Genomic DNA, 11,612 nt, shown 5'->3' with positions numbered 1-11,612 from the left:
ACCCACCCACATACACACACACAGACTCGCCCCCCTCCCCCTTCAAAAGGGTTCCCTATTTGGCCATCCCCCTTAGCAGCTGGACTACAAACCCCCTCGGCTTACCTTACATGGGCTGTGGGGCCCCGAGTGTTTCGCCCGGGCTGTGACTTTTGCCTTCCCTACTCCATTAATGGCCTCGCTGCTCCTCAATGGCGTGAAGGCGACCAAATAAGGACAAGGTGCCTGGCCGGTCCCCCAGGAGCCGGAGAGTGACACCGCCACTCCGCCGAGTATAAATGGGTGGCGCTCCCTGCGAGTCGGGACCCAGCCTGGTGCTCAGGACCCCCGCGCAGTTATAAGTGTTGAGCTGGTGAGTAGCGCAGCTGAACAAGCCCGGCCGTCCAAGCCTGGATGCGGCACCCTCAGGGCAGCCTCCCTGCCAAGCACCTCGGTTGCCTTCGACGGGACGTGTGTTTGCGCGACTGTGCGATCCAGAGAGGTTGGGTGGGCTACGAAGCATTGAATTGGATCCGCTGCGCAACCCTGCGCACAGATCTACCAGGAAGCAAGTCACACTTTGTTCAATGGGGCTGAGTGCACTTGCAGCCTCGCGCTGCGATCCGAGCCCCGCTTTACCTGGGAGTAAGCCCCATTCAATAGGACTTACTTACGGTTAGGATCGCGCTGTTTCAGCCAATGAAGCGCCAGGCAAGATCGGTTTAAATTTACTCTTCCCATCCGGATTGTGGATCGCCTTTAGGGTACGCTGCGCGGCTTGCGCGCGCGGAAGAGATGGCTAGAGAGTAACAGGTTTAAGTTCAACTACCCTCAGAGTTAACTGTGTAGGATTGAGCTATTTGGTCTCCTTTGGAAAATTCACCGGTGGTTTTGTTTTGCTTGCCGCACGTTGCCCGAGACATAACAAAGAGATGTTGTGTCTGCTCTCTTAGCCGCCACATTAGCGTTGTTTCTAACTTTACATTTCACCCTCTCCACTTTTACAGTTGCGGGGAGGGGAATCCCAAGAAATAACGCCTTTTGAAAGTACCGACACCCAAAAAAACCTTACTGGGATCCCAAATTTGCGTTCAGTCAAAAAATATGAGGGTCCCGGGATGGGAGACAGGTCAATATAAGAAAATAGGAGAGCGCTGCTATCCACAAATTGCTTGAGGCGGGCGGTGTTGAATTCGAGCAGGCTAAATCCCTAAAGTGATCCAAACAAGACACCTGCTTAAGCAATGTGTAAACCGCGCCAAATACAGTCGGGTCTCCCGTGGCGCGAAGGCATTCTGACCTGTTGTAACTGGAGCCCGGTCGGATGAATTAGAGGAGCGCAGCCAAGGAATATCAGGGGTGGCATGTGGGAAAGGGAGCCCGTTGCCTGGAGCCTGGAACCGGCCGGAGCGGGAAACTTTCTGTTGACTGGAGTTTTGTTGTTGTTGTTGTTGTTTGTTCTCTTCGTGCTTAGACGTGAAGGGTCTTTTGAGATCGGGAGGGGCTAAGCGACCGACCCAGCCTCGGGGGCTCTCTGCTTAGCGCTGCCGCTGCTTTCGGTCTCGCCCCCGGCCCCGACGACGCGCCTACTTGCCGATCTTGTCTTTCAGCTCCCTGATTCCTTCCCAAGATGTGTGACGACGAGGAGACCACCGCCCTCGTGTGCGACAATGGATCGGGCTTGGTCAAGGCAGGCTTCGCCGGAGACGATGCCCCTCGCGCCGTCTTCCCTTCCATCGTCGGCCGCCCCAGGCACCAGGTAAACTTTCCACCCCCGACACCCAAGAACAAGGAGAGACCAGGCTTTTCCTTTGACTAGCCCGGGGGATTGTCAAACTAATGCATACATGTGCCGTGTACGCGAACACGCGTCCCTTTTTCCTTTTCCTTTAAAACCCGTCCTATCTCCATTGTATACTCCGATCTTTCCCTCTAGATTTTCTCTCCCTCAGCAATCCTCTCTTCTCTAACTTTCCCTTCTTCAGCCTGCTGCAGTGAATCTCCCCCTCCCCTTGCCGCAAACTTTTCTTTTCTTTATCTGTTTGGCTGATCAGTTTGTGTGCCTCCCACAAATCATAAATTTGTAGCATTCGGCATAGACACAACGCTCCTCAAACTCGTTTTCTACAGTACTGGTCATTGACCGCAATAGGTTGATTGAACTCATGTTCCAGTTTTTGACATTCCAATCCCACCTCCGTCTTCGCTTACTTGGTAGTGACACTTCATTTGCTTGCCCCCCCCCCTTTTGCTTTGATCTTCTATTCCTCTTCCCCATTGGTGAGTTCCAACTTTTTAAACTGGAAGTGATTTGAAAACTAATATAAAACGGTCTTCCCCGTTCCTGTCTTGCACACAGTTGCAGCACATATGTAAACCTTCCCGTCTGGCACAGTGCCTCTTCCACAGTGCTGCATGTTGTAGGACCTACAATGTACAGTTGGCACCTTAAATAAATGCTCATTAATAGTAACCTTCTCCCCCAGTAGTTTGCAGCTGCAAAGCAACTTTGCATGCCCTGCTTCTGTAATCCTATTTTCCTCATTTGCATCCCAATCACCTTCCAAGGAATTTAGGTCAATGTCAATCGGGTTATTCCATATCTCACAACAGACTTGTGAGATGGACTACGATCAGAAATAGTGACTTTTTCCATATCACCAAGAGACTTGAACAATTATGTCCAAGTCCTCCTCCTACTCCATGGCCCCTTAAACTTCAATTCTATTGCGTCTTTTGCTTTTAATCATCTGCTCCATTTCTCTCCTTTTCTATCCTGTATTTTACTTCTCACTTGTATCTTATTCCCTTGCTTACTTTCCTTTTTGTGTTACCTCCCAGGCTGTTACTTTCTCTTATTCACTTTCTGTTGAAACACAGTTTAAAAGTTTTGTATGTTGACTGGCAACAATCTCATACCTATGATAAATACATAGCTTTTGGGTCCCCTCAAATAAGTAGCAGCAGTGCCAATCCTTATTCCATACTCACCCAACGTTAATGGACTACAAATCCCATCATCCCTGGCTACTGGGCTTGCTGAATGGGGATGATGGGAGTTTTACTAGTCCATCATCCTCTGAAGGGCTACCCTTGATCTGCAAATTTTGCAAAAGTCTTAAAAAACCCACTTTCCTCATAACCATAGAAAGGGATCACCTTTAACTTTTTAAACTTTAACTTGGCATGGTTTCTGTAACATAACAGTGGATGTATTTGCTAATAAATGTGACATGTTGACCTATGCTTCAGGTTCATGGACGCAAACAGGCATGACCCAGACCCAGCTATCCAGTTCAAGTGGAAGAACTTGAAGCATGCCATCAGTATAACTTCAAAATGCTTTAACACTAGTCCTTAAATTTCTGAGGCTGCATTTAGACCTACGCTGCCAAACAGCAGTAGTTTACTTCAACAGTAACCAACCATCAATTACTTCATCTTGGGAAGTACTTGGAAATATTGTACAGGAGTAACGTCTACGTTGTGCTGCCAGTGAGGAAACTAGAGAAGTTTTTTTTTTTTTACTGTGGCAGTTAGTGCTGGAACAAACTAGTAAACTACTACTGAATGACAGATGATGCAAATGCACCCTAAATATATATTAGCTTTCTTTCACCCACATTTTATACTTGTTCCATGACCAAGCCAAAGAAGAAAATAATCTTTTGTTGACACCATATTTCATCAACTTTCCTCTGCTTGTCTCACACTGAAGTCAATCATTCTGTCCTTTATGCTACCCTGTCTCACAATGCCTGGCATTGTTTTCTTGTCTCTTCTGCCCTCTAGGGTGTCATGGTTGGTATGGGCCAGAAAGACTCCTATGTGGGTGATGAAGCTCAGAGCAAGAGAGGTATCCTGACCTTGAAATATCCCATTGAACATGGCATTATCACTAACTGGGATGACATGGAAAAAATCTGGCACCATACTTTCTATAACGAACTGCGTGTTGCCCCCGAAGAACATCCCACCCTGCTCACCGAGGCTCCTCTGAACCCCAAGGCCAACCGTGAAAAGATGACCCAAATTATGTTTGAGACCTTCAATGTGCCTGCCATGTATGTGGCCATCCAAGCTGTTCTATCCCTTTATGCTTCTGGGCGTACTACAGGTAAAAAGCAACTGGTTGTTTTGCTTAGCAGCCTCTCTACGCCTAAGCCAACCAAGTTCACTCCCTCCTGGTATTTTGCATTACATTTGGATCGGGGGTGGGGAACATGCGACTCCACAGAAGTTGGACCACAACTAGGATCAACACCAGGCAGTAATCAGGGATGATGGGAGTTGTAGCTGCAGCAACATCTGGAGTTGCCATAGCTTCCCCAACCCTGAGTTAGAGTCTCAAAAAGCTGTAGTTCCTACAATAATGCTCAGTCTCTACTGCACATTAGAGACCCCCCCCCAACTTTTTCTCCCTCTGCAGGCATAGTAATAGCCCACTGGTTTTACCAGGCTTTAGCCATTCTAAGTGGTGCTCTATAAATATTATGGCATCAATATATGTATCCCAAATCCCATAGCGCCTGGTGCCATCTTGGAGACCAACCGAGCTAGAGACCAAAGGGCCCAATAAACATATTTAGGAGCACCTGGGAACATAGCTGCCAAGTTTTCCCTTTTCTCGCAAGGAAGCCTATTCAGCATAAGGGAAAATCCCTTTAAAAAAGGGATAACTTGGCAGCTATGCCTGGGAAGTCCCTCCCTTCTTTTCCTGCAGTTGGAACCTTCCCATTTTTTCTTTTTGATTTCTCTAATTTATTTGAATGTCACTCCATAATATGAAATTATCTGTATGGCTCACAATATACAAGTGAAAAATGCCAGCTGGAATGCAAAGTAAAACATAAAGCCATTGAAAAGGAAGACAACAACAAACTACACAAAACTCCCAAAATTAAAAACAGATTTTAAGAAACAGGGACTCAGCCCCAGATTAAATTTTTTAAAAAGCCTGGGCGAACAGAAAGGTCTTCAGTGGGTGCCAAAACAAACACAAAGAAAGGAAGATGATTCCATAAAGCAGGCATCCCCAAACTTCGGCCCTCCAGATGTTTTGGACTACAATTCCCATCATCCCTGACCACTGGTCCTGTTAGCTAGGGATCATGGGAGTTGTAGGCCAAAACATATGGAGGGCCACAGTTTGGGGATACCTGCCATAAAGGGTTACCACTTCAGAGAAGGCTCTCCTACCATATAGGCAGGCCAGTCATGTGATTCCTTCTCAGCTGCCCATTGCCTAGCCAAGATGAAGGATGATGATCAGGTGCTATTGGCCCTTTATATAGCAGCTTTGTGGGATGAATGACACCATTTTGTGAATACAGCATGGGCAAGCCATGCTGGGGGGGAAAACAATCTCTAGTAAATACTCTCAGTATTAAAAAGTAAATACCTTATCATAGTTGTAATAGAAGACAGGAGCATTACCGGTAGAAAAGGTAAACTGAAGACGAATTTCAGGAAGTCTTTGCCTTGGATATTATGGTCTGTGGCATGATGCTGAGAACTATTTGAAATGAGAAAGCTCTCCCTCCTCAGTCATTTTTGTTATATCAAGGGCCCCACTTGAATCTTTATTTGCATACAAATCTTCTGACCTACTAAATTGCTTGTTGAAAGGCCCCATTGCCCCTGAAAATGTTGCTACTGTATAGGTTTGTTTGCATAGAGGCTTATCTGATCTTGGCCATTGCTATCTCACAGGTATTGTCCTTGATTCTGGGGATGGTGTTACGCACAATGTCCCAATCTATGAAGGTTATGCTCTCCCTCATGCCATCATGCGCCTGGATCTGGCAGGCAGGGATCTGACCGACTACCTCATGAAGATTCTAACAGAACGTGGTTATTCCTTTGTGACAACTGGTAAGCACAATTCAGGCTCACTTGGAAATGCGGGTGGGGGGGAGCAAAGGTTTGTTTTAATATATATTTCTATCTGTCCATGAAGATTTTGACTAATACATACACACATGCATGGCAACAAAATGTTGAACAAACTAAACACGTTGCCTACATTGTCACCACAATTAAAAGGTATTTCTGTGAACTAATTCTGCTTATTATAAAGCCCTCCCCAAACATGTTGATTATAAAAAGTGCACATTTCATGCAAAAATATTCTGCTTAACTTTCTTTTAAAACATTAGTTCTGCTACATTCTACACTAACACATACCACTTTCAGAAGACTTGAAAATAGTAACTCGGTAGAATTAAATTCAATGATATCCGAAGTAACATAAAATGGATTTTTTTTTTAAAAAATCTTTTGATCCTCTGACTGGAACTGTGCTTCTTGCCAGATTCCACATGGGCCACCCCCACTACTATTTTCTCCTCTTAACCTGCAAGATTTTTCTTTTGCACAAATCCTGCTTCTCCTACAATTCTTCAACCCATCTAGTTTATTGGGTGATGCTGTAGGCACCTCCAGGATGTGACAGATCTCTATACTCCTGTTTGAGTGCAGGAAGCATCTCAGAGAAAGGGATGGTTTCTTTCCCCCATACATTTTCATTCGCCTTGGTTCCCACTTGCCTTTCCTTGGCCTTTATCTCCTCTTCTCTGCCATTAATTTCTGGTTTTGCCATTACAGCTGAACGTGAGATTGTCCGTGACATTAAGGAGAAGTTGTGCTACGTTGCTCTGGACTTTGAGAACGAAATGGCTACTGCAGCCTCCTCCTCTTCTCTAGAGAAGAGCTACGAGTTGCCTGATGGCCAGGTCATCACAATTGGGAACGAGCGTTTCCGCTGCCCAGAAACTCTCTTCCAACCATCTTTCATTGGTAAGTGTCCTTAAGCATGCAACATGCAAAACTCATCTATGTTACAGAATCCCTCACAATTTTTAGGATCATTACTACTGACAAGTGCCTGACTGATGGAAGTGTGTGTGGCGATTGGGGGTGGGGAAGGTAGTGGGATGGTTAAGCCAGATTCAATCATAGAACTAAAACTTCTGGTAACAAACTGGCCCCCCAACAAGATCAGTTAAGGAAGAAAGCATCTCACTGATTACATGGCGTATCACACTTATAGAACAACTAGTGCACTGTCTATGTATATAATATACAAGTTACATGCAACACAATACTTTATAGCCACAAAAAATATAGGCACCTGTTTTTGACTGGAAGGTGATCCATAGACCTGCTCTTCTACATAAGAAATAAATGGTATCTTCCTTAAATGGAGGGTTTCTTGTTTGTGGCACTTGCCGAGTACATTTTTTACATACACAATCATAGTTTCCCAGTATGTGTAGGTCATCATCTGCTTAGATGGCTGCTTTGAAATACTATACACAACTTTGCTGCTGTGTACAATGGCTTAAAATACTTTTATGGAGAAATCTAGCCCCTTTGGAGTTCAAGATGCTTTGGGGAGTTATTATTGATAAAGTTTCTATCCTACCTTTCCCCTGGATTTAGGGTGGTGAGGGTGGTTCCCTCACATGGGGCTGAGCTGAGGTGCAAAACAGCAACAACAACCAAACACATTTATATGGGTAGCTACTGGTAATATCCATAACAAAGCATCTGTTTCAAAAGGAATTATTGTGAAAATTAGTAGTATTGGGGTGGGGGGTGGGGCACCAAATTCTGACCTCACTCAGGATGCCATATTACCAAAGTCCACCCCTATTCCAAGGGACTCAACCAAGATGGCAGTATACATGATCCCCCCTTCTCCATTTTATCCTCAAAACAACCCTTTGTGATAGTTTAGGCTGAGAGACAATGGCTGGCCCAAGGGTCACCCAGTGAGCTTTCATGACTGAGTGTGGATTTGAACCCTGGTTTTCCAGGTCCTGGTCTGGCAAAAACCACTTCACCACATTGGGCTCCATCACATAGTTTTGTCTCCACTGTGAGCCCTGTTGATGATTGAGGACCAGTCTAGGGGAAGCTTTATCGTATTTAGCAAGTGATAACAAAGTCTAAGGAGCGGGATTGCTTTGTTTAGACAGTGTCTAGCAAACTGTGACACTAAAGGAGTAAAATGTAGCGTTGGAACTGGCTGTCAGCTGCTGCTGCATTCCTTTTTTTTTGGCACATGTTCTCACCACACAGCAAAAATCCTCATTTGTTGAGTTTGCTCTTTTTTGGGGGGGGGAGGAGACATGTGTATCCTGAAGAATTACTGCCTCTAGTCCAACAAACATGTGCGTCTGAGGTCTAATAACTTTATCCTCTTGGTTATTCTTCTCAGTTAATTAAATTAAATTATCCAGCCGTGTGAGGCTTCTCTCCATCAGCAAAATGACTAATTACACTAGGGGTGTTTGGGAGGGGTGAGGAGACATCCATTAGGAGCATCTACATATCTGACTAGCTCCCTAGTTTTTTATGTGCCGAATGTCTATTGCCACGCACTATTAGATGTGCTTGTGTCGCAGGCATGAATGCCAAAGGCACATTGTTTAGAGACAAGAGTGGCTGTCGGGTGTCAATCACATTGCGATGTTCAACAAAAGAAAATAATCACAATAAATGCTCCTCAAATATATATATTTAATCTTGAACGCAATAAAGAGCAGGTCATCTGGTCTTGCAGAAACTTGTCTCCATGGCTAATTTATTGTTGACCCTTCCAGTGCCCAGCAGCAGCAGCAGCAATGATTTATTAAATATAGAATGGCATTGCAGATTATGCCAGATCCAGTATGTTACGGTAGTAACATCAAAGTGACGAGTTTCAAATAAAGGAAAGTAATATGCTTGAGGAAAGACTGTGTGCTAGTAGCTTGTCGTTGTGGTTTTGATTAACTGCATTTGTGAGTTTTATTTGAGCCATAGTTCTGAGGGCTTATATACCTTAGACAAAGGACATGATGCACCCAGCGTTACAGAGGTTTTACCTCCTTGCACCTCAATAGAGTTTGCAGGGACAACTCTGCATAAGATCTGTTGAAATGAGTGGAGATGCTACTACAGCAGCAGTGCCCGAGAACTGCACCCTGTAAATGCTCCAAAGATAACTTGAAGCTCCAGAAAGGCTGGGGTAGATTCCTATTTCCTAAAACCAACCTTTGATTTGATTGAGATAGTAATCACCCCTTGTTCTGCCAAATAAACCTGATGGATGCAGCAAGTGTTTATAGCACAGGATAAGTTTTGTGTGTTTGAATGCAGCTGCTCGTCAGCTGCCGTTTCGTTAAGGATCAAGTTTCAGTTCACTTTAAGCAGCCACCTGTCAACTAATACATTGGAACGTAACCCGTAAATTCTTACTTCTGATGTATTTTCTCCCCATGCTCACAGCTAAGCTCCTGCTCATACCTTCATCATCTGTCGCCTTCATAAACACAGGCTCTGCATTTTTCCACTTTCAAATGCAATTGCTAGCATAACCCACTGTGCCTTGAAGTTCTCGCCAGGTGGGCTATCAGTCTTACATTGCATCATGTCAAATCAAATTAGCCCAGTCATTAAAAAAATACTGTGCTGTGTATAAATTTATGAGGACATGTGCTGTGCATATCCATCTAACATGCTGACACAAAAACAGTTCATACAGCACTTTTTTTTCCGTTCATGCAAACATTCCCTGGAAAGTTGCTTTAAAGCTTTGGTGTGCTAAAGTTGACTTGAGAAATGTAAAAACGAATCAGTTCAACACAATAAACAACCATTTCTGTGAACACAGTGATTGTGTTTCCACAGCCCCCATATATATAGCCAAATGTCACACAGTGACACCTGTGACGTTCTGAACAAGCTACAATTCTGTGGTATGACTGGCATTATGCCACATTTTGAACCTTTCTTCTTCTGCCTCTTCCTCCTCCTCCTCCCTCCTCCTTCTTCTTCTTCTTCTTCTTCTTCTTCTTCTTCTTCTTCTTCTTCTTCTTCTTCTTCTTCTTCTTCTTCTTCTTCTTCTTCTTCTTCTTCTCTATCCCACCTGCCTCCTCTCCTTTCATACCTTATTTATTAACCCAGATATTAGGATTTTTTTAAAAAAAATTTACCCAATTTTATGGCAAATTATTGATGAGCAAATGGCTTTTTGCATTTTCAGTTTGCTTTTGTAGCTTTCTGCTTACGAACAGTGTTTCATAAAATCTCCTCTACCTTCGTCATTCAATGACTACACATTTTATTTTCTTCCTAAGGCATGGAATCTGCTGGCATTCATGAAACCACTTACAACAGCATCATGAAGTGTGACATTGACATACGTAAAGATCTCTATGCGAACAATGTACTGTCAGGTGGCACCACCATGTACCCTGGTATTGCAGATCGTATGCAGAAAGAAATTACCGCTTTGGCTCCCAGCACCATGAAAATCAAGGTGAGCACATCTTTCATGTTCCAAACTGAAAGTCAGAGTCAGAGTAAGGTAACAGAGCAATTTCAGCTTTACCCAAATCTGAAAATGTGTATGAACGTTGTGTGTCGATGTCTTATGGGACAGCAGAAACAATGGTGCAAGCAGTTCTATTGCCTGGAAACTGAGAATCTTGCTTCTTTCCCTCTCTTTAGATCATTGCCCCTCCTGAGAGGAAGTACTCTGTCTGGATAGGTGGTTCCATCTTAGCATCTCTTTCAACTTTCCAGCAGATGTGGATCAGCAAACAGGAGTATGATGAAGCTGGCCCATCAATTGTCCACCGCAAGTGCTTCTAAGCATCTCCCCGCCCTCCCCCTCCACTCATCTCCCACTCAGGATGACAACATGCTTCTTGAAGTCTTTTTTTTCCAGTAATCCTTCCTGAACTTGGTTCAGTTATTGTACAGTTTGTTTACACACACCCGTGCAATTTATTTGTGCTTCTTTGAATATTTATTGCTTTATAAATAAACATGATCTGGGATTTGCAAGCTAAATATGCTCTTTAGGCTGTTTTCTTTTGTGTGGACATCCAAAACCTGATTAGTAATATATATATATTTGTGGCACTTAGCGTTGAAGACATCATTGTCCTCCAGAGTGATCCTGTTTGGTGGAACAAGAAGCTCAGCTTCTTCCTATTAATTCAATCTGTCTATGTATTTTTGCTTTCCTTTTGAAACTTGAACAGATAAATATTTGATGCTAATATTTGAAAAGCAGTAGCCTGGGGTAAATAAAACATATAGGACAGGAGTGACAATCTGTTTTGCATTAAATCACTAGATTTGGAAATTTTTCTCCCCCAGTAAAGCTCAGTGTAATCTAAGCATTGAAAGCTTAAGCACTGCTCAGCAAACCCAATTCTGTTATGTTAATATGATCAGAGAGTTATTTATAATAAATTGGGTTGATTTCTTAATCCTTCAAATACCCATCAATTATTTTCTTTGGGCAAGACAGAGCAAAGGAAAACACTAATCTCTTCTGACAACTTGCCTGCCCCTACCTTCTCAAGCCTATGCCAAACCCTGAAAGAAACAACTGCAAAGCTTGTATGTGCTGAAGCAAACGTCTGGAGTAGTTACAATTTTAAACAAAATGTTATTGGTGCTTTTAAAGCCCAGTGCTTATTCCTGTCTGGCACCAGGCCAGGAAATTCTCCACCCCACTGTGGGTGCTATTAAAATAGCAAAAGTAGAAGGTGAAAGGCCTGGCTATTTATTTATGCTTTTCAACAGTTTATATACTGTTTTTAATCACAGTTGCTGCACTCCTGTTCCGC

The 11,612-nt window shown here is 43.7% G+C and overlaps 1 protein-coding gene across 1 annotated transcript; it reads left to right on the top strand.

Moving 5' to 3' along the window:
* The first annotated feature begins 296 nt into the window (after window positions 1-296).
* On the top strand, window positions 297-10,824 carry ACTC1 (actin alpha cardiac muscle 1). The gene is made up of 7 exons (XM_035110341.2): window positions 297-352; window positions 1,590-1,738; window positions 3,772-4,096; window positions 5,692-5,853; window positions 6,586-6,777; window positions 10,107-10,288; window positions 10,480-10,824. The coding sequence occupies exons 2-7, from the start codon at window positions 1,610-1,612 to the stop codon at window positions 10,621-10,623; spliced, it is 1,134 nt and encodes a 377-aa protein (XP_034966232.1). The 5' UTR covers window positions 297-352; window positions 1,590-1,609; the 3' UTR covers window positions 10,624-10,824.
* The last annotated feature ends 788 nt before the right edge of the window (window positions 10,825-11,612 follow it).

Source organism: Zootoca vivipara, chromosome 1, assembly GCF_963506605.1.
Source record: "Zootoca vivipara chromosome 1, rZooViv1.1, whole genome shotgun sequence".
NCBI classification, from domain to species: domain Eukaryota; kingdom Metazoa; phylum Chordata; class Lepidosauria; order Squamata; family Lacertidae; genus Zootoca; species Zootoca vivipara.
This window is presented reverse-complemented; position numbering and strand designations above follow the sequence as displayed.